General features: G+C 42.5%; 1 protein-coding gene and 1 long non-coding RNA gene across 5 annotated transcripts; both read right to left on the reverse strand.

The window, feature by feature from the left end:
• On the reverse strand, window positions 1-26,121 carry LOC110221252 (uncharacterized). Its single transcript, XM_021005706.2, has 6 exons — window positions 25,947-26,121; window positions 24,343-24,451; window positions 23,439-23,529; window positions 5,207-5,378; window positions 2,233-2,347; window positions 1-179 (listed from the first exon to the last, which is right to left on the reverse strand). Exons 1-6 carry the CDS (start codon window positions 26,014-26,016, stop codon window positions 20-22), a joined length of 717 nt encoding a protein of 238 aa, XP_020861365.2. The 5' UTR covers window positions 26,017-26,121; the 3' UTR covers window positions 1-19.
• On the reverse strand, window positions 10,959-14,408 carry LOC110221263 (uncharacterized). 4 transcript variants are annotated; one of them, XR_002328067.2, is made up of 4 exons: window positions 14,214-14,408; window positions 12,937-13,131; window positions 11,909-12,141; window positions 10,959-11,146 (listed from the first exon to the last, which is right to left on the reverse strand). It is a non-coding gene; the product is annotated as an uncharacterized LOC110221263 (long non-coding RNA). The 4 variants fall into 4 exon arrangements; XR_002328066.2 differs by having other exon boundaries at window positions 11,909-12,090; window positions 14,214-14,407; XR_002328070.2 differs by lacking the exon at window positions 12,937-13,131 and having other exon boundaries at window positions 11,909-12,090; window positions 14,214-14,404.
• Window positions 26,122-26,342: the final 221 nt, after the last annotated feature.

The following is a 26,342-nucleotide window of genomic DNA, read 5'->3' on the forward strand; positions in this document are numbered from 1 at the left end:
TTTATTTTGGAAACCATATTTATTCTTCAGGTGGAGAAAGTTTAACACTACTGTAGAAATGTTTTATCTGGGAGTGGTACTCTTCAGTCTTTTTCTTCTGTTTCAGACTGAAGATGTACAACTGTACCCACTCACTTCTGGGGTTGGCACAGACCTGGTGATCTTTATTGGTGAGGAAGCTGGAGTATGAGAAGCAAAAGAAAGAATAAAGAATTTAGCATCACGATTCCTTCCCCAAGAGAGCTTGCAGGCCTTTCTACTTCCCATAACTATTGTCTCTACACAAAACTTTAAGACCTTGCTTAAATTGCCAGGTGGCAGTATGCATAAAGTGCACATAAAGTGAGGAAGTGCTATGTTCAGATCTTGCCTTTGATACTTACTAGTTGTGTGACCCTGGGGAAGTGACACTGACCTTAGTTTCTTCAACTGTAAAATGGAGTATAAAATCATCTACTTCCTAGAGCGGCGATGATTAAATCAGAGGACATGTGTAAATCACTTTGTAAACCTTAGAGAATTATAAAAATGCTAGTTATCCTCCTCCTCTCCTTCCTCCTCCTCCTCCTCCTTCAGTGACTCCATGGGAATCCTCCTGGTCTTTACTTTTTCTGCTCTCTCCTCCTTCACTATCCAGTGGGAGAGGCTCACACTGGAATTTGAGAGACAGCTGTAGGAGGAGACAAAAGGTTCCATTTGGACTTAGAGGATCTTATTTCATATCCAGGCTCTGCTACCTATTCTCTGAGAGACCTAGGGTAAGTCACCCTCACTGCTTGGGGTTTAGTTTCTCCATCTGTTAAATGAAGGGGTCGGACAACATGATTTCTAAGGTCCATTTCTATTCTAGGTCAAGGATCTTGTCATCTTGTCTGTCCCTCTGCAGAGCCCAGGTCAGAAACCATGGGAGATCTCCCCAGCTCTTTCTCTCTCTCTGATATGTAGCATTATCACCAGCCCCAAGACCATTGAAGACAATAGGTAGAGGTTATTTTGTCCTGGAGTCCTGGTATGCATTGCTCCTCCATCACTCCTGCAATCCTTTTTACTTCTAGTGTCTTCCCTCTGTTGATTATTTTCTACTTATCTTGCAAATTGCTACTTTATTCAAATTTGTCCGCATAAATGTTAAAATTATATCTTGTTCTGGTCCCCTTGACTCCCGCACCCCCAACCCAACCCTGTCAGTATAGTAAATTTTATAGGGAGTCAGTATAAAGGGGTAATACCAGAAAATCAGATTCCGACGGGAAACCCGAAAGTCACATACAAACTGTCCCAAGGATCAAAGACCATAATTTACAAATTTTATCTTATATTAACTAAAATTCACATCCTGGTAATATGTACCAAATCAGGGGAAACCAGCTAGGATATCTGTTAAAGTTCTCATCCTCTGTTATGTAAATTCCAGGTGAAATTCAGACCTCCACAGCTCCAGACCAGCAGAACGTCAAAAAGGTGTTGTTGACTTTGAGATATAACGTTGAAGTTTTACCAATAACTTTGAGATGATTTGTGTATTTTAATGAACTAACCCCAAGTTGGCAAAGAAAGGAGTTAGTCTGTTTCCCTAAAAAACCCTATAAAAATGAGACCTCGAAACTCCTGCCCACCTCTTCCCAAGTCGTCTTCCCTTTCCACTGGGTCTATGTTGCCTGGTGCTCCCAACTCTAACCCAATGTTATGTGGGTGATTCTCTCTGCCTCTCCCCCTCCTCATGCTCTCCCCCACACTGCCTGCTTCACTTCACCATCCCTTCTCCTATTCCCATACTGTTTACCTCTGTACCTCTTTTATCACTTGCCTCTGTTTTTCTGTGCTTTTTGCTCCCTCTGTTTAAATGAAGTGTGATTGCCACTCTGTTTCTCACTGCCAGTCATGGTCTTTCCTGGCAAGTACCCAAAGAACCAGGTGTTTCTGCCCCTATATCATACTTGCATAAATTGATGATCAATTCAGTCTCCCCCATTAGACTATGAGCTTCCTGAGGGCAGGAACTATATTTTGACTTTCTTTGTATACCCAGCACTCAGCACAGTGCTTGGCACATAGTAGGCACTCAATAAATGCTTATTGACTGAATGAATTAACAGGGGCACAAAGTTCAACCTCAGTTAACCATCTGACCTCCCTGAGGTACTGCTTCTCCCTCCTGAATCCTTCCTTACTCCTCCCTGCACACTCCTCATCTCCTTTTCTCCAGATAGAGGCTGTGGAAGTGCCACTCACATGATGCCTGGCTTTAAGCAATGGCTGCTGGTCTCATAGAAGTCTACGACGAGGCTGTATGGGATCTGGCGGCGGACATAAGCGTGGCAGCAGGCATTTGGAATGTCATATTTAACTGTAAGGAAAGAGATGACATGAGGATGTAACACCCTGAATCCAGTGAGTGCCACCTGATTCTTCTAGCTCCTGAGACAGTCAGTGAAGGAAGAGATGGTTCTGCATTCCTTGTAGGAAAGAATTGGGAAGACCAAGGCCCACATTTCTCCCTTCTCTTCCTCTACCTCCTTCATCTCCTCCCTAATTTTATTTCCCTTTTTCCTCTCCTCCTTTCCCAACAATTCCTTTCTCTTTCTCCAGGAGATTGAACTGTGATGCTCTGGTAAAGGGGACTAGAGGTTCAATGTGGACCATAACAGGCCCACTATTAGAGGAGGGTCCATCAGAAGTCCCTTTTTTTAAAAAATATAAATTTATTTATTTTTTAGTTTTCAACATTTACTTCCACAAGATTTTGAATTCCAAATTTTCACCCCATCTTGCCCCCCTCAAGATGGCATGCATTCTGAATACCCCTTCCCCTAGTCTGCCCTCCCTTCTATCTCCCCCCCCTTCTCTTATCCCCTTCCCCTTCTATTTTCCTGTAGGGCAGGATAGATGTCTGTACCTCATTTCCTGTATTTCTTATTTCCCTGTTGCATGTGGAAACATTTTTTTTAAACATGTGTTTTTAAAACTTTGGGTTCCAAATTTTCTCCCTTCCTCCCACCCACCCACCCTCATTGAAAAGGCAAGCAACTCAATACGGGCCATACATGTACAGTTATGCAAAACACTTCCATAGTAGACATGTTGTGAAAAACTAACTCTATTTCCCTTAATCCTATCCTGCCTCCCCCATTTATTCTATTCTTTCTTTTGACCCTGTCCCTCCTCAGAAATATTTCCTTCTGATTACCCTTTCCCAATCTACCCTTCTCTCTATCATCCCCCTGCTCTCTTGTCCCCTTCCTCCCCTATTTTCCTGTAGGGTAAGACAGATTTCTATACCCAATTGAGTGTGTATGTTATTCCCTCCTTAAGCCAATTCCTATGAGAATAAGATTCCCTCATTTTCCTCTCACCTTCCCCTGTTTCCCCTCCACTATAAGAACCTTTTCTTGTCTGTTTCATCAGAAGTATCTTGAACATTCCCTGAGAGGACTTGACTTGGAGATAGGAAAACTATAGGACTTGATTGGGTCTCTAATCCTTGAGAGTTATATCATCTTGGGCAAGTCGTTCTCTTTTTGTGTTCTAATCTGTAAAATGGGACTACAATCCAGTTGAAAGAATACTAGATTAGAAGTGGGCAAAACTGGTTGAAAATGCCAACTTTGTCACTTACTATCTTTGTGACTTTGGACAGGTTACAATCTCTCTGGGCCTGTGAAAAGTCAAATAACTTGCCCATAATCATATAGCTAGTGTATGTCAGCTTGAACACAGGTTTTCCTGAAGAATCTTGTCACAAAAAAGATCGACCCTCATTTCATGGAGAACTTTGGAGTTCAGATCTGGTCTAAGACACTTCCCAGCTGTGTGGCCCTGGGCAAGTTATTTAATTTCTGTTTGCCTCAGTTTCCTCATCTGTAAAATGAGGCTAATAATAGCATCCAGCTTCTGTGGGTTATTATTGTGAGGATCAAATGAGATAGTCTAAAAAGCTCTTAGCAAACTCTAAGTACTATGTAAATGGTAGCTATTTTTAAAGTGTGCTGTGTCTGCAAGGCGACCAAGTCTATATGCTTTATTAATAGATATAGGCTCCTAGTACTTTGGGTATACTCCTTTGTGGTAGATCTATGGGAGGATATGGCCAAGAGTCACAAAGGACAAGCAGGCATGGATGGATTGTGGTCTTCTTCATTAGAAAGAGGGCCTGCATCATGGAGATCACAGTTTCATTGGAGTATTGAATATGCATTTCAAGTTTTGAAGTTTATGAGATTCTTTCACAGAATTACTTCCTGGTCATCTCATCACATCCCTCTGAACGTCTTATTTTCCTTTCCTGTTTCATAGCTAGGGGGCTCAATGGATAAAGTGCTGGGCCTGGAGTCAGGAAGACTCATTCATCTTCCTGAGTTGAAATCTGGCTTAAAACACTTGTTAGCCATGTGACCTTGGTCAAGTCACTTAACCCTGTTTGCCTCCATTTCCTCATCTGTAAAAAGAGCTGGAGAAGGAAGTAGCACACCACTCTAGTATCTCTGCCAAGAAAACCCCAAATGGGTTCATGGAGAATCAGACACAGCTGAAAAAGACTTAACAACAGCACCTCTCTAGGTGTTGTCTTCCCTCATTAGTAGGTAAACTCTTTGAGGGCAGGGACTGTCTTATTTGTATTTGTTTACCCAGCACCTAACCCAGTGCCTGACACTTAGTAAGTGCTTAATAATCTGCTATCTCATTTCACTTAATCTTTTCCACACACAATGAAGCGGGTAGTGTGGAGAATTCTTATTACCTCCATTTTACAGATGAGAAGACTGAGCTTCAGAGAAACTTAGCATGAGTCACACAGCTAGTAAGTGACGGTGCTGGGACTCAAACTCAGGGTGCTGGTCAGCCCAGAGCACCCTGAGTCCGCACCCTTGATCCCTGGTCAGAGTCTCCAGGGGTTACACTCTCCCATGTTGGGAAATATATAAAGGGCAACTCCTCACACGTTCCCCGGGGTGGGCTAGTCCGTCTCATGCTGTTTTCCCAAGATCCAAAGAGCTGTATTTAGGGGGAAGCAGCAGAAGAATCCCCTACTCTCTCAGAACGGAAAGGGAGGAGAAAATCCCTTGAGAACAATCCTAAATTCGTAGCAGCCCAGGTAGTTTTGGCATGGATGATTGCCACAGGTCTCATGTTCATGATTAGTCCCTGACATTCCTGGCTTTTTCTTCACAAAGAGCTGGTCAAAAGGAAAGGAAGTAATCAGACTCACCAGACTGCTCAGTTTCAAAGCAGAAACCAGGTACTGGAATGATGAGGATGAAGAGGACAGCCAAAGAGACCATGGTCCTTGGAGATGGGAGGAGAGCCCTTGCAAGAGCATTCCCAGAGTTCCCAGTATGTTTGTTTTGACAGCTCTGAAGTGTAGGTGGGGATCCTCCTCTTTATAGATGGTAATGGACCAGAAGGAACAGGGTGAGAAAACCTTCCCAAACTAGGTAGGAACAAGATGTGGTTCTTTGAAAGTACTGATGGAGGCACAATTTTTCTAAAATAAGGGAAGTGAGATTAGAATGAATGAGGAAGTAGAAGAACTAAGTGATGACTCTGGATTTCCAGATCTGGACACGTCTAGATCAAATCATGGGGGAATGAATGAATGAGTGTGTGTGTGTGTGTGCCCTTTCCTCCATCTTTAAAATTTGAATCCCCTCAGAATGAGACCTTTCTCAGAAGTGGGCCATGAATAGAATGCACTAAGTCAGAGATGAGCTAGTAAATGTTTAACAACTAGTTCTCCAAAAAAAATGTATGAAGGACACATTTCTAATCTTTTCTCTCTCACTTTCTTAAGTTTAGAAATAAATAAAACAATAAATCAAGCCCTAATTTATAGTGTTTGCCAATTTTAGAAAGTATAAATGCTCACACTGAAATTTAGCAATTGGCTTTCAGGAGCCCAGAATAGCTGGCTCCAGCATATCACTGGCTGAGGGGAACAGTCTCAGTTTAAGGCTTAAAATATTAGAATTTGGGCATGCTTTCTGACCATTCCAGAGAGAGGCAGAGGAGAGTATGGAGAAGTAGAAGCATTTTGAGGCTGAATCATGAAGACTTGAATCGTAATCCCCTTTCAATTATGTCCTAGCTGGTGACTGCAAGCAAATCACTTACCCTTACTTAGCCTCAGTTTACTCATCAGCAAAATGGAGATAATAGGAACACATACTTCCTAGCTCATAGGGTTCTTGTGAGGGAGGATGAAAAGAGCTAATATACACAAGGTGCTTTACAAATCTTAAAATGCTGTATGAAAGTTAGCTATTGGGTGTGGTGTTGGTGGTAGTCTAACCTCTGACATCTTAGCCTGACTCACCCTGGGTCCTTTCACTTCCTCTTATGTGATCATTTTCTGATTTCTGTTCCAGTTGGCCTCTTCTCAAATGCCAAACTGACCTGTGTCATTTTCTTTTCCTCATAGCCACATTCTGACCCTTCAGGATTTCTCTATTTCTATCAAGGGCATCACCATCCTCCCCATCCCTCAGGTTCCCACCTTTAGCTATCCTCAAATTTTCCTTTGTCACTCTGCATATCCAATCGGTTGCCAAATCTTGTCAATTTAACCTTTTCCCCAACTCTCAAACCTTTTTTCTTTCAGTAAATGTTGCAAACCCTCCCCCACCCCCCAGATCTCTCTAATTGGAGAAAAGTGGAGAGCAGTTAAATCTCCCTATCTTTTGTCTCTTCTTCTCCTAAATGGGGGGGTGGGGTGGAGAGCAGGAACTACCGATGTTTCAGAGGGAGAGAGAGGACAGAGGAGCATACAGACAGAGATCAGATGTAATATTCACCTACGTCCTCCATAACATGCACAAGATGGACAACTCTTTTCCTGTTTCTCTCTCCCATGAGTCTCCTAGAGTCATGTTCAAAATGACCTTACTAAAGTGGTGAACTCTGGGATGCAGCCCATTCACCATTTCTGGAGTCAGATATCTGCCCTATCCAGGCAGATGCCAGGAGTGAAGGGATCATAATTCCAATGAATGTGATGAACCATCAAAGCCAAACAAGATAAGGGACACTTTATTACCTATTCTTCTCATTTTGAGGTCAAATGGCAGCTCTGTCCATGTCAAAGACACTTCCTCTGTTGTAAGTCAAGAACTGTAGGAGGTGGGAAGGAAAGGAGACGTAGAGGAATCCCAAGGCCCAAGCAATGGGTTTGGAGTCCTGATTGTCTTAGAACTTATCTTTGTTGCCAACTTAAGTGTTCTGTAGATGTTGCAATTCCTCATGGTATAAAATACTGTACCATGGATGAAAAAAAAATTGATAACCACTAATATACATCTTTTTATTTAAAATTTTTATTTTTAGGCAATTGGGGTTAAGTGACTTGCCCAGGGTGACACAGCTAGTAAATGTCAAGTGTTTGGTATGAGGCTGGATTTGAACTCTGGTCCTTCTGACTTCCAGGCCTGTGCTCTAACCACTGTGCCACCTAGCTGCCCCTGATATACATCTTTAAGGACATGCAAAATGGATACAAATTAATTTATAGGGTGAAGTGGTAGCAGCTTGGGGGATTAGGAAAATCTTCACATGGAACTTGAACTGAGCTTTGAATGAAACAAAAGATTTAAAGAAAACAAGGTGTATGTGAAAATAGAGTCCATTCCAGGCATGAGGGACAATCTATGTAAAGGTAGGAGATGGGAGTTGGAATACTTTTTGTGAGGAATAGCTGAAGGCCAATTTGGCTGCACTGTATAGTGTAAGATGGGGAGTAATATAGAATAAGTCTGGAAAAGTAGGTTGCAGTCAGATTAGGGAGCCAGTGGAATTTATTGAAAAAGCTACTGACATGGTCAGAAATTTAGGACTAGCACTGGGGTAACTGTATGGGGGATGAATTGGGGAGAGGAAATACTTGATGAGGAGAAACCCAGTGGAGGAAGAGCCATTTACTAAGAGATGATAATCCTCTACTCTCACATACTTTGTTTTTGTCTTTATACCCACAGAGCTTTCCATAATGCCTGACACATAGTAGGAGCTTAATGAATTTTTCTTCAATAAATTAATGAAATTGGCATTATTATTATTATGAGAGTGACCAGATATTTGGTGACAAATAAAAGAACACAGGACATGCTGGCTGAAGGACTCTCTTGAGAAAGTCCCGATTGGCTCAGCTTCCTGCCCCCTTTCTCTTCTTCCCCAAAGTTTTAGTCAGTTGCTCCTATGAGCACAGAATCAGCAGGAGACCCCATGGAAATGTGAATCTCTATGGGGCAATCCCTTGCTTTCTTAATTTTTACTAGAGATTTTCCTTTTTCTATTTCATGTCATGTTTCTGTTACTTGGGTCTCTTTCTCCAGAATCATAGAATGTTCAAGTGAGGAGGGCCATTAGGGGCCATCCAGTCCAAACCTTTCTTTTTATGGATTAGGAAAATGAGGTTCAGAAAGGCCTGTGACTTGTTCAAGGTCACATGGGGAGTTTAGACTTGGTTCTTGCAAGTTTTCTGGCTCTCCCAGGACAGTACGTGAAAGTCGTGAAAAAGTGTGCCCCGTTTAGACTTCAGAAGGTAATGAGAAACAGTACGAAGGCATTGAAAAATAATGAAGTCTTTTTGGATGTTAAGCAAACATTCCATGTCCCAGAAAGGGTCTGAGGCTTGGATTACTTAACTATGTGTGATTAGAAGCAGCAAAGATGATGAATTTGGGACAGTACATAGCTGGCTTCCATAACCCAAAGGAATCCTGACCTGACATGAGAGGCAGATTTTGAGCAGGAAGACCAAAACGGCAGCTCTGTCCAGAGCAAAGCCACCTCCTTCACTGTAAATCAAGAACTCTAGGAGGTGGAAGGGAAAGGAGACATAGAGGAATCCTAAAGCCCGGGTAGTGGGTTTAGAGTCTTGATCGTTCCAGAGCTTATTTTTATTGCCAACTTAAGCGTTCTGTCTGTTGCAATCAGTCAAGGTGAAGAACGCTGTGACAAGGAGAGGCTTGATCTTTTCCACCACCTGCTGCTCAGAGGCGACAGACCTCAGAGATGAGGCCCAAGGCTTCTGTTAATTCCAGGCTAAGTGTGGTTGCCCTTACTGAAACAGCAAAGTGGTACTCTAGCTGAGAGGCACATGGTAACTCCCAGCCCAGTAGGAGGTTGGAGGAGGTAGAGCCTGCAGCTGCCCACTGAAGAGTGAGCCCAGGGAGGCCCGCAGCTCATCAGAGACACCACGTCCTCTGAAGAGATCCTAGGAATGCTCAGACTAGTGTGGCAGCTGCGATTCAGCAGGCAAATGACCAGCTGTGCCCCCACCTGCAGCAGCTCTGCTGAGCAGACAAACTGCCTCCCTGGTCCATCCCAGCAGCAGCAGCAGCAGAGCCAAGTGATGTTTTGGTTCAACAGCTGAACAACCTGCTTGGCCCACCCCAGCAGTGGATCAGCCCATCTAGCTGAGACACTGCTTTCCATGAAGAACCATCTTAGTGTCACAGGAAAGTGATTTGTACATCATTAACACCCTCCCTTGCAGTGAACTTTCTAGAGAAGGAATGTCAAGCTCCTACTATTCCAGAGTTGTGAGTTGCATTGGCCATGTGTATTCCCCATTGCGCTTCACTACCATTGTACTTTAATTTTGTGACTGCTCTTCCTTGACTCCACCCCTCTCCCCAGATCTCTGCTGATTCTGGATGACAGTGCTCCCAGATTTGTTAGCCTTCATAACCATTCTTCTTGCTAGGCCATCTGAGTAAATGCCTTTTCTAAAAGCTATTTGAGTCTGCTGGCTGATTGTTAAGGGGAAATACAATGATGAGAGCTCATTAGCTGTAAGGTTAGGAATAGTCACATATAGGATTACCTCTAGAACTTGGGGTAACTATTGCCTTTCTGGGGATACAGTCTACCAGAGCCAGAGTGAGTCAAGGAAGTGATCCTGGAGTTGGTGCTACATTTTCAAGGAGGTAAATTTATGTTTGATATAAGGGACAAGCTTCTTAATAATTGGAGCTATTCCAAAGTGGAGGGGTATATCTCATAGAGTGGTGCGTTTCCCTTTGATGGAGCTCTTCAGAGAAAAACTGTAGTCCTTGTTGGGAATATTGTAGTTAATATTCTTGATGAGAAAGGGTGGGACAAGATGGTCTCTGAGGTCTCTTAAAATTCTCAGATTCTGTAATCATGAACTTATTTCTTCTATATTGGGCTAGGCTTTCTAGGCTATTGATTTTCTGTAAGTCCTTAGCCAAATCAGGTGACTTCTAGAATGTCTGATCTTCTAAGGTGGTCCTGTCTGATTCTTGCATACAAAGACAAGTTCCTAAGAAGCCTGACCTATTTAGCCAATGAATCTTGGCTCTTGAGATGGAAGTTACTTCAAGTTCATTACTCCCACCCTTTATTTTAAAGGGGAGGAAGGCAAGCAGCTTACTGGTCACATAACTAGTGAGGAGCAGAGCAGGGATTTAAGTCTAGGTCTTCTGATTCTGAATTGAGCAGCTAGGTGGCTCAGTGGACAGAGTTCTGGGCCTAGAATCAGGAAGTCCTGAGTTCAGATCTGACCTCAAACATTTACTAGCTGTATGACCTTGGGAGAGTCACTTAAGCCTGTTTGCTTCAGTTTCCTCATCTGTGAAATGTGCTGGAGGAGGAAATGGCAAACCCGGGATCTTTGCCAAGAAAATCTTACCTGTGTCTCCTAAAAAGTCTCCGGAACCACCCATGTCTCCTTCCCGTGAAGCCCTGACCCAACTCTACCCTTTATACAAGCACGTGGCATTGGCTCAGCATTCTCGCCATCAATTAGGAGTTATGTATCCTTCCATACACAGCACAAAGCAAAGGCTTACTGAGGGGAGCCTGGGACACACAGGACAGGGTGTTCAGGGGTTCAGACTTCTCTCCCTTTTCCATCTAGTTGTGTTTCCCTAACATCTCTATCCTTAACAGGCAGAGACCTTGATTTTTTTCAGACATACAGATAAAAACCAAATTGAGTCCTATTAAGTCCAATGTAAGTTTATTTTTGAGAAATCATATGCATATATAGGGAGGTGTTATCTGAGAATGGTATTCCATAATCTTCTAGAAGATTTCCATCTCTAGGACTTTCTCTGGTAGTAGGGAAATGCCACAGTTTGTGACATTCCTTGGGTGGACACAGAACTGGCGCTGTGTCTTGGTGATGACCCTGTAGTTCAAGAAGAAGAAGGATAGAGGGAAAAAAAAGAAAAAAAAAGGATAGAGGAGACAAAGAATTCAGCTCTGGGCTTCTCTTCCCCAAAAGAGCTCACAGACTTCCCTTTATCCATGCCTATCATCTTCGTACAGTGTTTCAAGACCCTTCCTTAATCCCTACTTCTATTCTCTCTATAACTCCATGGGGATTCCTTGAGAAAACCCTTCTGGTCTCTCCTTCCTCTTCTCTCTCCTCTTCCCTTTTCAATAGGAGCAGATCCTATTTGGAGGCTGAGTGGAAGACATGCCCTGTGAGAAAGGTTTGGAGTTAGAAGACCTCGATTCAAATCTAGCCACTGTCTCTTACTACCTGTGACCTTGGACAAGATTCTCCAACCCTGAGTCTCATTCCTCTCATGTTTGAAATTGGCCATTGAGTTCCCTTCTGGGTCTAAATCAACGTTTCTATCATTCTTACATAGGGTCCAGCTCAGGTCCAAAGCCAAAGGGGCTCTTTGTCAGCTCTCTCTTTCCAGCCCCAACGCCAGCCTCAAAGCCTCTGGGCACAATAAGTAGAGCTTATTTTGTCTAGGAGTTTTGGTGTGCATTCCTTTTCCGTAACTCCCAAACTTAGCAGGGGCACAAAATTCTATGAACCATCTTTCTCTAACCTCTATCGATTATCCGGCCTTCTCCTTCCCAAGACCTTCCTGGCTTCTCTCCAGAAGCTCTGCTTCTCTTTTCCCCAGATGTGGGATGTGGAAATACCACTCACATGACTCCTGGCTTGGGGCACCAGCTGCTGGTCTCATAACAAGCAACTACACTGGGAATCTTGCAAGAGGAATAGTGGAAGCAGCAGTCCTTTGGGGTGTCATGTCTGTGTGTAAGAGAAGGAGCAAAGTGAAGACACGGTCATTCTGAATCTAGGTGATCCTCAGATGATTCTTTTGACTCCTGAGAAAGGCATCAAAGGAAGAAATGGCTCCTCAGTATTTGGGGATGAATCTGGAGGACATAAGTCACTCAATCAATCAACAAGAATTTGTTTGCTTACTATGTAACAGACACTGTGCTAAGTGGTGAAGATACAAAGACCAAAGCAAAAGAAATAATCCCAGCCCCATCCCAGTAATGTTATGAGAACAGATTTGTACATTGTTGAGTTTGAGTACCTGCTGTCATTGGGAGACAGGCTGCCACCTCCCATTTACCTTTTGCCATTCTCAACAATATTTCAAAAATCTTTGACATTGGCTTGTTCTAATCCAATTGTTCTTTCCCTAGGAATATGGTTCATCTGGGTATTTTTTTCGTCCCATTTGCGATCCTAGCTCCTAGAACAGTGCCTGGCACGTAGTAGATGCTCCCCCCCTCCTTTTATGAGAGAGACAATTGGGGTTAAATGCCTTGCCCAGAGTCACATAGCTAGGAGACTGGATTTGAACTCAGGTCCTCCTGACTCCAGGGCCGGTGCTCTATCCACTGCGCCACTTAGTTTCCCCATAGCAGGTGCTTAATAAATGCTTTTAAATATTTTTAAGTTGACATTGGTTATTTTGTGCTCTTCTTATGTAATACCTTTTTTTTTTTTTAAAACTAGTCTTCACTTTTTCTGATGACATAGGAACCTAGATGTAGAAATGGAAGGAATCTTTGAGGTCATTTACTCCAAGTATCATAGACCCTCTTAATCTAGAGCTAGGGCTCTTTTCACTATACTAGGCTATCTCTCCTTACTTCTTTGTCATAATTGTGTGCCATGCCATAATATGTTGCTGCTTATTCATGCCCACCATGTACCTCTCCACTGTCCTTAGGTCTCAGTTCTTCAGAGACTTTAGTGTTACATGTCTCACAGACAGGCAAAATGATTGGAAGAATGATCTTTTGGGTTGGAATCCTTCAATTGGGGTGTAAGCATCCTAGTATGGAAATTCCCTCCACCAAGGTAGATCAACACTGGTCTTGCTTAGAGTCTTGGAGTTGCCAGGGTAACTGAGAAGAAAAATGAATTGTTTATTGGTGTACAGATAATATGGGTCAGAAGCAGGACTCAAAGTCAGATCTTCCTGAAGAATACTGGTTTTATAAAAGTTTGGGGCTCTTAGAACCTTGTGATTTCCTGAAGACAATTCAGCCTGGGTGCTCCATAGGTATCCAGTTGAGAAAGTCTCTAAGTACTTCGGGAGTGGATTTATGGGAAGGCATGGACAAGAGTCCTTTAGGATGAGAAAGCATGAATGGGCTGATGTCTCCTCAATGGAGGGAGTGTCCATTCACATCAATGAGATCTTAAGTCCACTGGAAGTTTGGAGATATACTGGCAATTTAAAAGTTTTAATAATCAACAAAGCACTTACACAGATATAACCTAGTTTAGTTTTTTATCACAGCCCTATGAGGTAAGTAGTATAGGGATTATTATTCTCATTTTACAGATGAAGAAACTGAGGCTCAAGGACTTACCATGGGTGACACTGCACTGGAACCACGTCCTTGCTGTTCCTCTCCTTCCCCTACCCATGCTTGTGTTAGGGCAGCCCTGAAAAGCCTGAGCCTCTCGGTCAGTTACTCAGTCAGTGAGTCAATAAGCATATATTAATGCCTACCATATGTCAGGTAAGGATGAAAAAGACAAAGGCAAAAAATGGTTCTTGCCTTCAAGAAGTCTGCAGTCTTATGGGGGAAACAACATGCACATAACCAAGTACAAGCAAACTATAGACAAGACTGGAAATAATCAACAGAGGGAAGGCACTAGAATTACGAGGAGTTAGGAAAGGTTAGGACTTGAAGGAAGCTAGGGAAGTCAGGGTTTCCTTTCCGGGGTCACAGCATTCAAGGGCTATGATTTCCCACCTTGGGAAGGACACATGGACATGTCTTCCCATGTGCTCTGAAAATAGGCAGGTGCGTTTCATGCCACTTTATAAGCAGTCAGAAGGATGGATTTTGAGTGGGGCAGCAGAAGAAGCTCCTGTCCACCCTGGATAGAAAGGGAGGAAGGGCTCGCCTTTCAATTTCTCAGCAAGGCCAAGAAATGGAAGGCCAAAAGCAAAGAAAATAATTGGACTCACCATGCTTGGGTTCAAAGCACAGGCCTGCTACCAAGATGATGAGGATGGAGAGGACCACCAAGGAGACCATGGTCCTTGGACATAGGAGGAGAACACTTTCAGGAATAGACTTAGAGTTTGCAGGATGCCCACTGCTTGGCAACCCTGGGCGTGGACCCTCCCTTTATATGCACTTGATGACTGAGAAGGAAAAAAGATGAGAAAGCACCCTTAGCCTGGATAAAAACACATTCTTGAAAATGTTGAGTTGCACGATTTGTCTGAAAAAAAAAACGGAACTAAGATTTGGACAAAACAGGGAACAGAGGATGGAGTTATGATTCAGGATTTACTGATGTAGAAAGTACCTGGGGTCATGCACCCCAGCCTTCCCTCTCCCCTCATAAACACGCATACATTTCTATTGCTAATGGAGATTTGCTCAATCCCCTAAATATGAGACCCTCTTTCAGGAGGGGTCCATGAATAGGGAAGGCTGAAGGTGACTCTCTTAGCCTTAGAAGCTGTTTTAGAATTTGGATATGCTTTGACTCTATTCCATGGTATTGTAGTGGAGGGAATGGTGGGATGGTAGATAGAGTGATGGGTTTGAGTCAGGAAGATCTGGGTTGGAATCTTCCCTCAGATACCTACTGGATGGGACACCCTGGGCCCGTTGCTTTACCACTCTGAACATCAGTTTCCTCATCTACAAAATGGGAATAATAATAGCCATACTACTTACCTCACCAGTTTCTTTCTTTTTTGGGGGATGGGGAGGTGGATATGAATTTTCTTTGGAAGGAATGTAAAACTTATTTTTACATTAGCCATGCTGAGAAAGAAAATAAAAATGAAGAAAGGAAAAATATGTTTCAGTCTGCACTTAGAGATCATCAATTCTTTCTCTGCAAATTCTCTCTGCTGGCTCTCATTGATAAGCCAATAACAGGTGCCAGTCCAAGCCCATGGGGTCATTGTTTGGGCCTTGATTGCTCAGAGTGAATGTAAATAGCAATTGTTTTTGTTTTGGCCAGAAACCCTGAGGATCCTCCCCTCCCAGATATGTACATGTGTGTATACATATGTATGTGTACACATATATGTATATGTATGTGTGTGTGTGTGTGTGTGTGTGTATTGGAATAGGTAAAAGAGGCCATTCTTTGCCTTATTTCTTACCTAGCATTAATCACTAGATAGACATTGCCTCAATCAAACTGAGACCCGCTAAGGACCTTAGCTTAAAAAGGCCATGGTGTCTCACTGCATTCAGGACCATCTCCAATCATCCTGATCTGTCTCTTGCTGCTGGACTCAGATGGGTCTGGAGGAGGAAGTGAGGCTGGTGACTTTGGACAGCCCTCCCTCATTTAAATCTAATTCACTTGCAGATCAAGACATCCTCCTCCTCCTGATGTCATGGTTCTCTTTGAGAATGAAGGAGAAACAACAACTATAGCATCATATCATCTGTAAGAAGTGATAGTTTTGTTTCCTTGTTGCCTATCGTATAAGTTTCTCATGAGGAGCAATGGAGATAAAGTAAATAAAGTGCTTTGCAAACCTAAAATGGCATACAAAGTTAGCTAGTATTTTCTATCAGCTTATCAAACACTAATCTTTTAAACATATGTGGGTAGATGTCTAGTGTATCCATTTCATTTAATTGATTTATTTCTCTATTTTTTACTCAGTACCAGATAGTTTTGTAACTGCTATGTAATTTGTTTTTCTTATTCTTATTTCAAATTTAAAACTTTTTTTTTTTTGGCTATCCTATCCCTGTCCTTTCTATTTTACCCCTGATCTCATTGGAAAGGTCTCCCACATTTCTCTATTATGTATCAATCCATCAGTCAATCAACATTTTAAAAGTGCTTACTGTGTGCCAGGCACTGTGCTAATGTAATACTGATTCTTAGTTTTAGATAGATGCTATTGACCATGAAGGTCCATTTATTTCTTTATAAGAAGAATTGTGTTGTAGTGGAGAGGAAACTGGCTTAGAGCTAGTCAGGTTGTAATTCATGTCCTGCCTTTGACACATGATGCTTGTGTGAAAAGAGCAAGTCTTCTTCCCATGGTTCATCTTTTTAAAGCTGTAAGTTGAAGAAAAGTTGTCAACTTATATTGGCAGAGGGAATTTCTTCATCTGGCATTTTCCAATGTCAATGAAATCAGAGGTCCAGTCTCAATCCCCATCTATCCTTGCCCTTTATGATATCTTTAGCAGAAATGGTGGTTGTTCTTCCTTCTTGAAGAGGACCAAAATGACATCACTATATTGGGGTCAAGGTACAGTGTGTCCGACTGTGGCTGATCAGACCAGTATAAGCTCGGACGGAAGGCTCTACCACAGGTCGGGCAGCAGAAACAGAATTTTTTTTTTGTCAGAATCTTTTTCTGCTTCTATTTATATGTCATATTATTTTTGCTTAAAGGTTTCTTAATGTTTGCACTGATATAAATCTATCTTGATCATAACGTATGATCCTTCTAGTTTATTGCTGTGGCCTCTTTGCTGACATTCTATTTAATCTTTTTGTATGTTAGTCTACAGTTTTTAATCTTTTTGTATCTATATTCATTAGGGCTGTCAGTCTATAGTTTCTTTTTCATTCTGTTTCATCCCTCCCTGACTTATGTATCAATATCATATTTGCTTTATATGATACAATGTATTATATGATATAATGATATCTACTTTGCATGTATCTTATACATATCTTTTAGTATATATTTTGTAAAAGAATTGTTTCTTAAATGTTTAATAGAATTAATTTGTAAATACATGTGGTCCTGGCATTTTTTTTGGTGGGGGAGCACATTTATAGCTTAATTTCTTTTTCTGAAATTTAGTTATTTAAATTTTCTATTTCTTGTTCAATTCATCTGGATTATTATTATTTTGTAAGTATTCATCTATTTCAGTTGTCATCAGTTTTGCTGTTATATAATTGGCCAAATAATTTCTTTTGTTTCTTCATTTGTTGAAAATTCCTATTTTTTCATTTTTGATATTGGCAATTTGATTTTACTCTCCTATAAAAAAATTAGATCACCCAATGCTTCATCTTTTTTTAAATTAGTTTCCCCCCCAAAAGCTTGTAGTTTTTTGTCAATTATAACTTTAATTATATTTTTTTTGGTTAATCTCTGATTTTCAGAATTTATATTTCTGTGTTTAGTTGGGATTTTTTGATTTGTTTTTATAGATTTTTTTCAGTTGTAAGCCCAATTCATTGGTTTGTACATTTTCTCTTTTATTGATTAAAATGTATAGAAATATGAACTTTACCTTAAGAGCTGCTTTGACTGAATCCTACAAGTTTTGGTTATCATTTTCATGCAATTATCTGTCGTTCCTATGATTTGTTCTCTGACTCACACATTTTTTAGTTTTAGATTATTTAGTCTCCTTTTAGATTGGAATCCCTTATTCAAAGCCATTTGTTGAAAACCATTATTATTATAGTGAATGTTTAATGTTTATGCTTTTCTGATTTGTGTATCAGATTTTATATCCTAGTACAGTCAATTTTTGTGAAAGTGTCATATACAGTTGAGACACATACATGCATATTCTTTCTATTTCCATTCATCAATCACTAGAGAGCTATCATATATTACTTTTCTAAATCTATTCAGGTCTCTATTTCTTTCTTGTTTATTTCTTAGCTGGGTTTGTCTGGGTCTGAAATAAATACATTTAAGTCTTCAGAGCTTCCTATAGTCCTTAGGATAAAACACAGATCTTCCAGTGTTTAAAGCCCTCTACAAATTAGTGACTAACCGCCTTTCTAGATTCATCTCATTTTGCTCTCCTTTGCACACTCTCCATTCTAGAGGAACTGACCTAATAAGCTGGTCCCTAAAGTTAGCATTCCATCTCATATCCCTTTATATTCCCATGGGATTTCCTTTAGGCCATGAATTCCTTTCTTATTGGGTAGCTTGTGATAACACAATACAATGTGATCAATATTTAATGAGCACTTACTATGGGATGTGACCAAAGCTGTCCAATCTTGTCCCATGTGTATTGATTAATCAAGCAATATTTATTAAGCACCTACTATGTGTCAGGCACTGTGCTAAGAGCTGGGATACAAAAAGAGGCAAAGGCAATCTTTGCCCTCAAGGAGCTTACAGTCTAATGGTGGAGACAACATGCAAACAAAACAAGCTATGTACAGGATACATTTTATTGTTGTTGTTTAATTGTGTCTGACTCTTTGCAATCCCATTTTTGGGGTGTTCTCGATGAAGATGCTGGAGTGGTTTGTCATTCCTTTACCAGCTCATTTTAGAGATGAGAAAACAGAGTAAACAGGAGATAATTAACTGAAGAAAGGCCCTGGAATTAAGAGGGGGTGGGGAAGGCTTCCTGTAGAAGGTGGGATTTTAACTGAGACTTCTCTAGTGTCCTTTTGAGCTTGGTTCAGGTACTATGTCCTACTTAAAGCTTTCCTCACTCTGGCCAGTTGTTAGTAAAGGCTCATTCTCAAATGTCCTTGTGTTTTCAACTGTGCATGTTGTGTCCTTTAAGTAGGATGTAATTTAAGTAGGATGCAAATTCTTTGAGAGCAGTCATTGGATGGTTTTATCTTTTTTTTTGTGTGTGCCAACACTCAGTATAGTGCTTGTAAGAGGCATTTCATCTAAGTTTGGTGAACTGAATTGCCTAGAACTGAATACCCATGTGTCAGAGCTTACCCAAAACCAGGTATTATTTCAGAGTATAGAAAAGCCATTCCTGCCTCATCCCTTGGGACAAACCTATACAGCCAGAACAAAACGGACTGAGGAGAGTGTGTGATAAAATAGGCAGATCCTTGGATTTGGAGTCAGAAAATCTGGGTTTGAATCTCTTCTGTGCCACTGGCTAGCTTTCTGAGGATGAGCAAATATCTGTTTCTATTTTTCTGTCTCAGTCTTTCACTTTGACTCTTTGTCTCTGTCTCTCCCTCTGTCTGTCCCTGTCTCTTTCTCTCTCTATCTCTGTTCCTGTCTGTCTGTCTTTCTCTGTCTCTGCCTCTCTATCTCTCTCTCTCTCTCCCTGTTTGTCTGTCTGTCTCTGTCCCTGTCTGTCTGTCTTTCTCTTTAGTTTTAGAAAGAAATTTCTTTATTTATCATTTGGTAAAGGAGAAAGGCAGAAGGTATGATTCCCTTGATGGGCTATGCTCTTAACCTCTCCATTTCTTTGTTTCTTCAGCTATAGAAGCTAATATACTAAGACATGTGCATATACATACAAATTGTCCCAAAAGTCTCAGAACAGTTTTAAGCTTTTCATAGTAGAAAACTATACAAAGACTTTTTGGCACACTGCACATATGAAACAATTCTTCTGAAATGGAAATGGATCTATGATTCTAAAAGATTATTTTAGTTGTGAGTAAACTAAGGTCCAGAAAAGGGGATTGATTCAACAGGGATCACACAGGGATCCCCAGCAGGGCCTGGTTTTGAGACAAGGTGCTATAGATAGCTATGGCAGATTTCTCTGGAATCAAAGGACATGGGTTTGAATGCTTCTTCTGATGCTTCCTGTATTTGTGACTTTGGGAAAATCACTTCACTTGCCCCAGCATTCATTTCCTTTCGTGTAAAATGAGGGGGGAAGGAATAAACAGTTTCTTATGGTTCCAAGTATTTGATCCGAAAATTTTAATTCAGGTTTTATGAATTCAAACATACAGTTTTTCACATGAGAAGAAGAGGTAGAAGAAGATTTGGCAATAGAGGTAGTGGAGGAGAAAGCCACATCTAAGAGTGAGGGAGTAAGGAAAGAGTTGTTGGGGGAAGATGCCACTTTGATGCCACTGGATAATAAATTGAGGACTGAAATAGACTTTTAAGGTCTTCTATCTGTAAAACATCTCTGTTTTACAGATAAGGACACTGAGGCACAGAGAGGAGAAATGACTTTCTCCATGTAAGAAGGAAAGCTCCAGGGAAGAAGTAACAAAGCCAGGATCTCATCTCAGGCCCTTCTTTGACCCCACTGTCCCTGCCTCCAGGCAAAGGAAGCCATTTCACCCATGTCCCCTCCTTCCCCTGCCCATGATTCTGCTAGGGCATAGAGCAGCCTGAGGTTGGTGCCAGGAAGCCCCTGGGCCCTGGTCAGAGTATGCAGGGTCTATGCCCTCACATATATTCTAAGAACTGCTTGGTCCCTCTCTTGCCACTTTCTTGAGAGCCAAAGACTTGGATTTAGAGGAGAACAGGAGAAGCATTCCTCCCTCCTTCCTTACATGGAAAGGAAAGAATGGTCCCTACAGGGAACATTAGCAACTATGCAGCAGGACAGGAACTTCTGTCAAGAATAATTAATTGCTACAGCTCCCATGTGCCTGCCTCTTCCTCCACAATTCAAAAGGAAAAAAGTGATTTTACCCACCTGTTAGAGACAGGTAAAAGAGGCCAGAAATGGAAATGATCAAGATGGAGAAGACAGGCAAGGAAACCATGGTGCTCGGAGATGGGAAGATAACACTTTTAGGAGGAGACCCAGAGCTTTCAGGAGGCCTGTTCTGACTGGCCTGACACCCAGGCTCAGACTCTGCAGCACATGACTGAGAAGGAACAGGATGAAATCACTTCCCAGAATTGACTCCAACTCAATTCTTCAGAAGTGGGGATGGTGGCACAATCTCCTTGAAACAGGGGAAGTGATATTGGAATGAAAAGGAAACAATGGACTGAGTGACTTTCCTGGAATACAGGGTGGTCTACAGTGTCAAAGGAAACAGAGAAGTCATAAGGCTGATGACTGAGAAATGACCATGGGCAACTTCAGAGAGAGTAGTTTTAGCTGATGATGTGGGAGGCCAGATTTTCAAGGTCTGAAGAGTGACTGGGTTAAGGTAGCCAGTGGACATGGCTTTTTGAAGGAGTTTGAGAAAGACAGGAGAGCTAAAGGACAATAGCTAGAGGGGATAAGAGGGGCTACTAAAGGTGTTTTAAGAATGAAAACTTTGGCTCAGATTCTTAAAATCTGGCCAAAGACTCAGATTCTTATAATCTAGCCAATAGGACCCGTGTATTATGATTTTGGGGTCCCAGCACCCCTGAATCTCTAAACCGCATCAGGTGCTTAATAAATGCTCATTTCTTTCTTCCCTTTTCCCCTCCCTTCTCTTTCTCCCTTCCTTCCTTCCTTCCTTCCTCCCCAACACCTCCAACGAGTAGTCCTCCAGCTGTTGCTGAAAGACCTCCAATAAGGAAGAACTTGCTTCTTTCTGAGATAGCCCACTTGTCTTTTGGATACTTCCAAATGTTAAGAAGCCTGTCCCTTTATCAAAATTGCCTCTTGACTTCCATTCATTGATTCTACTTCTACTCTCTAAAAGGGCTTGCAGCCTTCAGGAGACCTGGACTTCAGGTCTAGCTTTATCCTAGGTGACTTTGGGCCAATCATAGCTCATTTAGGAGTTGCTCTTCTAGAAAATGAGGGGGTTAAACTAGATGGGGACCTGATGGCTTGTCCAACTCAAACGTTCTATGGCTTTGTAACAAGAGAGAATCCCAGACAATGAAGAAGATAAACTAGAAAAAGTATTACCCACCTGGCTATGAGCTGGATTTGATACCGCATGGTTGAAAAATTGAATTATCTGAATCCAAACAGAGCTAAGGATGTTTTATCCTCTCAAAGTTGGGCCCTATATCTGGGCCCTGCAGTTTTTTCTGTCAGATTTGTATCTTCCAGACTATGGGCCATTCACCTACAGTTGGTAGCAAACAGCAGGTACCAGCCAATGTCCCCCCATTGTTCCCTGGATGCAGCCTGTGCTCGGTTCCAGTCAACCTCCTCTTTGGGACTCCCTCAAGGCAGGGACAACTCTATGCCCCTTGCCAGCAGGAAGCAGTTTCAGAAGCTGAGACCTTCGCCCCTAACTCCAAAAGAATTTGGGTCCCATTTGTTTGAAGGGGGAATGATGAGGATGGAATCTAGACCCCCAAAAGGAAAATCCCTCATGGCCAAATCTCTGGCATTCACCTGAGGCTATAACCCCATCAACTGGCCTTTCATTGTGGCTTCACCCAATCTCCCAATTCTCCTACCCTTAACCTAGCCTAGCCATCTATTGTTTTACATCCCTATGGCCCCAGGCTACTTCCCACCCTTAATCCTATTCTCCCTTGGCCACTGTGGTCCAGGTCCCTGGAGTTCTATTACCTCACAGACTACTTGGCCACTCCTAGATCCCTCCTGTGGTCTTTTTGTATTAAGGTCCATCTTGTCTCCATTAAGATGCTTAGATTCTTGAAATCTAGCCAAAGGCTCAGATTCTTATAATCTAGCCAATAGCTCACAAATGTTCAGACTCTTTAAGAGTCTGCCCAATATGATGGATATTTTAATAAATCTTGTCTTTGGCTAAAAAAAAAAAGAATGAGAGAGTTTTGAGCATTTGAAGGTAGTATGGGAGGAAGCCCAGGAGAAAAGGAGTTGAAGAATACTGAGAAAGTGTGTTTAGGGAATAGGAGTCATTGAATGGTGATCTGTAGAAAGAGCATAGATTTAGAGATAGACCTCTCTAGTGCAGTGATTAGCTTTTCTGAAATACTTTCTCCCTCTCTTTTTAATTCTTTGTTCTGAGGGAAGACTCTAGAAGGGGAGACAAGAAGGAAGCTTGGATTTCCCACTTCCCAGTCAAGTTCTCCAGTCCCCCCTTGGGTGTGACCAAAGCTGTCCAATCTTGTTTGATGCATTGGGTTTCCCTCAGGGAATGCCTAGGACTGTCTAGGTGATGAACCTTCTGCAACAGGGGCATATAATCCCAGTCCTGTTATGGACCACATGGAACCTTCCTTCACAGCCCAATCCCCCCGGGTAGTATGTGAGGGAAGGGAAAGGAGGACTGTTAAGAGAGGAAGAGAGAGGAGGAATAGGAGATGGAGGGAAGGATCAGGACAAGAAGAGAAGCGAAAGGTGGAAAAGACATATGAAGTCAAGGAAAAGGAGGACAGAAGATGTAGGCTTAGATCCTTTAGATTCTTTCCCAGAAGAAATGCAGTCATTTCTTCTTTCATTGGCTGTCATGAGATCAGAGAAATTAGGTGGAGTAGGGAGGGAGGGATACATTGGAATTGAGAGCTGTAGATGATGGAAACACAAGACTTATCAATAAATATCTATTTTGACATCCAGAGTTCCAAGTAGTCCAAGACACTTTTATTTTTGCAACATATCTATTTACCCATGGATTAATGTCAAGGTATTCATCCTGCTCAGAGTCTTCCTTCTGTTAGTTCGGACACGTACTTCTGGACCCACTCTTCTTGGGGGTTGGCACAGATCCTACGGACCTTCTTGGTGGTGAAACTAAAACATGAGAAGCAGGATAAAAAGGGTGAAGATTCCAGCCCCAGGCTTCCCCTCCCCCAGGTTGCCCTTCAGTCTTTCTATTATTATCCTCCCCATGCTATTGAAACTCAGGACCTTCATGTCCATGCAGAATCTTAACACCTCAATGCCTGTGTCTGCCCCCTAAGTGCCTCCTTGGGGGTCTCCTCAGGAAGCCCCATGGGCCTCTCTTCTTTCCCACTCTACCTTTATCCTCCCATTGAAACTGAGTAGCAGTTGAGGAGGGAGAAAGAATATGAGATTTGGAGTTAGAGGATATGGGTTCAAATCCAGTATTTTCTCCTTGCTTATTCTTACTATCATTATGGTTTTAGGCAAATCTCATCTCTTTTCCGGGTCTCAGCTTCCTCTTCTTTAAGAAAGGGAGGCAGTTAGATAAGGGGGCTCTTATGGTCCAGTCTAGCACTAAATTTATAATCACTTCATCCTGCCCATTGTCCCTGCAGGGCAGAGACTTCTCTGTTCTCTCCCTTTCCCTGTGCCCAGACAGAGCATGAGCCCCAAAACGTCTGGAAACAACAAATGCAACATGTCTTTTTCTTGGGGAGGGAGTGGGGGGGGAGCAAGCCTTGGCTTTCTCTCCTCTTAAATATCTCCTCCACTTATGAGGGGCACAGAGGTGTGAGACCCACCCTCACTGCAGCCTCAGCCATCCATCTAGCTTCCCTGAAGGGCTGCTTCTGGCAGCTAAGCCCTTCCTACTCCTACCCTCTCTCTCCTTGTTTCCTTCTCCTGCATACCCAGAGGTGGTCTGTAGACCTGTTTACTCACATGACCCCTGGATTAAGACAGAGCTCGCTTGTGTAAACGTAGTCCACCACAAACTGTCTGGGAACCTTCCTGGTAACGTATGAGAAGCAGCAGCTGGTTGGGAAGGCATCTGCAGAGAAAAGGGCAGAATGAGGACCAGGCATGGTGAGTCTGAGCAGCCTCACCTGATTTGCCTGATCCCAGGGAGGCCAGTGAAAAAAGAGATGACCCAATGTTTCTGAAGGAATCTGGAAGCCCTAGGTTCACTCCTCTTCCTCTTCTTTTTCTCCTAACTCCTCCTATTTCCTCATTTCCTTTCTCCTGCATCTTGTCTTCCAACTCCAATTATTCTATCCTTTTTTTCTCCTTTTCTCTCCTCTTTTTTTCCTCTACCTCCACTGTTTCCTCCCCCTAAATCTTGTCTTCCTACTCCAGTTATTCTGTCCCCTTTTTCTCCTTTTCTCTCCTCTCCCAACAATCTCTCTTTTCCTTCACTCAGATGCTATCCTGGTGGATTGGGTCATGATGGTGTGGGCAGGGAAAGTTTAGTATGAGCTAGGCCCAGGATCTTATGCCCCAGAAGAGGAGGGTCCATTATTCAGGAAGGCCTTAGACATTTCCTGAGAGGGACCAGATGCATGAGACAGGAAGGGTCTTTGGCCACACTCCCAGAGGGCCTAAAGAACTTGACTGAGAAGTAGGAAAACCAGGGTTCTTTCTTCTCTCTCTCTCTCTCTCTCTCTCTCTCTCTCTCTCTCTCTCTCTCTCTCTCTCTCTGTCTCAGGGCTGGGAGACCTTGAACAAGTTACTTAGCCCCTCTGAAACTCTGTCTCCCAGCGTTGAAATAGGGATGATCCTTCTGGTCCCATTTCAGGGTTGCTGTGAGGTCACTAAAGACAAGTCTGTACATTGCTGGGTTTGAATGTCTCATGTCATTGGGAAACAGCTGCCACCTTCCTTGGACCAAAAGCAATTTTAAAAAGCAATGATCCCTTGTTCTTACTGAAGGATTTCTCCATCTTGTCTTCATATGTTTCTTTGATGTCACTGGATGATAGATTGAGGATTGGAAGGGACTTTTAGGGTCTTCTATGTGTAAAACCTCTCTGCTTTACAGATAAGGACACTGGGGCACAGAGAGGAGAAATGGCTTGCTCCAGGTAACCTGGGGAAGAAGTAACAGAGCCAGGGTCTCATCTCAGGTCTTTCTTTGACCCCACTGTCCCTGCCTCCAGGCAAAGGAAAGCACTTCAACCATGTCCCTGCTGTTCCCTTCCTTCCCCTGCCCATGATTCTGCTAGGGCACAGAGCAGCTTGAGCCTGTTTCCAGGAGGACCTTGGGCCCTGGTCAGAGTATGCAGAGCCTTTGCCCTCACACATGTTCTAAGAACTGACTGGTCCCTTTCTTGGCACTTTCTTGAGAGCCAAAGACTTGGATTTAGAGGAGAACAAGAGAAGCATTCCTTTCTCCTTCTTTATATGGAAAGGAAAGAGTGGTCCCTAGAGGGAACATTCCCAATCATGCAGTAGGCCAGGAACTGCTGTCAAGAACATTTGATTGGTACATCTCCCAGGTTCCTGTCTCTTTCTCCACAATTCAAAAGGAAAAAAGTGATTTTACTCACCTGCTGGAGATATGTAGAAGAGGCCAGAAATGGAAATGATCAAGATGGAGAAGACAGGCAAGGAGACCATGGTGCTTGGAGATGGGAAGACAACACTTTGTTAGGAGGAGACCCAGAGCTCTCAGGAGGCCTGTTCTGACTGTTCTGACACCCAGGCTCAGACCCTGCCTTTATGGGCAGCACATGACTGAGAAGGAACAGGATGAAATCACTTCCCAGAATTGACTCCAACTCAATTCTTCAGAAGTGGGGATGGTGGCACAATCTCCTTGAAACAGGGGAAGTGATATTGGAATGAAAAGGAAGCAATGGACTGAGTGGCCTTCTCGGAATAGAGGGTGGTCTACAGTGTCAAAGACAGCAGAGACGTCAGAGGGCTGAAGGCTGAGAAATGAC

The sequence above is a fragment of the Phascolarctos cinereus genome, unplaced genomic scaffold, assembly GCF_003287225.1.
Source record: "Phascolarctos cinereus isolate Bilbo 61053 unplaced genomic scaffold, phaCin_HiC Scaffold_5;HRSCAF=322, whole genome shotgun sequence".
Lineage (NCBI taxonomy): Eukaryota > Metazoa > Chordata > Mammalia > Diprotodontia > Phascolarctidae > Phascolarctos > Phascolarctos cinereus.

What these genes read in the sequence shown, in the direction of transcription:
- LOC110221252 (XM_021005706.2), bottom strand. Translation starts at nt 26,016, where the DNA reads ATGGTCTCCTTGCCTGTCTTCTCCATCTTGATCATTTCCATTTCTGGC. An exon ending in CTTCTACATATCTCCAGCAG is followed by an intron (nt 24,452 to 25,946) that starts GTGAGTAAAATC and finishes TTTTCTCTGCAG; the next exon opens with ATGCCTTCCCAACCAGCTGC. An exon ending in CTTTGAAACTGAGCAGTCTG is followed by an intron (nt 2,348 to 5,206) that starts GTGAGTCTGATT and finishes CTTTCCTTACAG; the next exon opens with TTAAATATGACATTCCAAAT.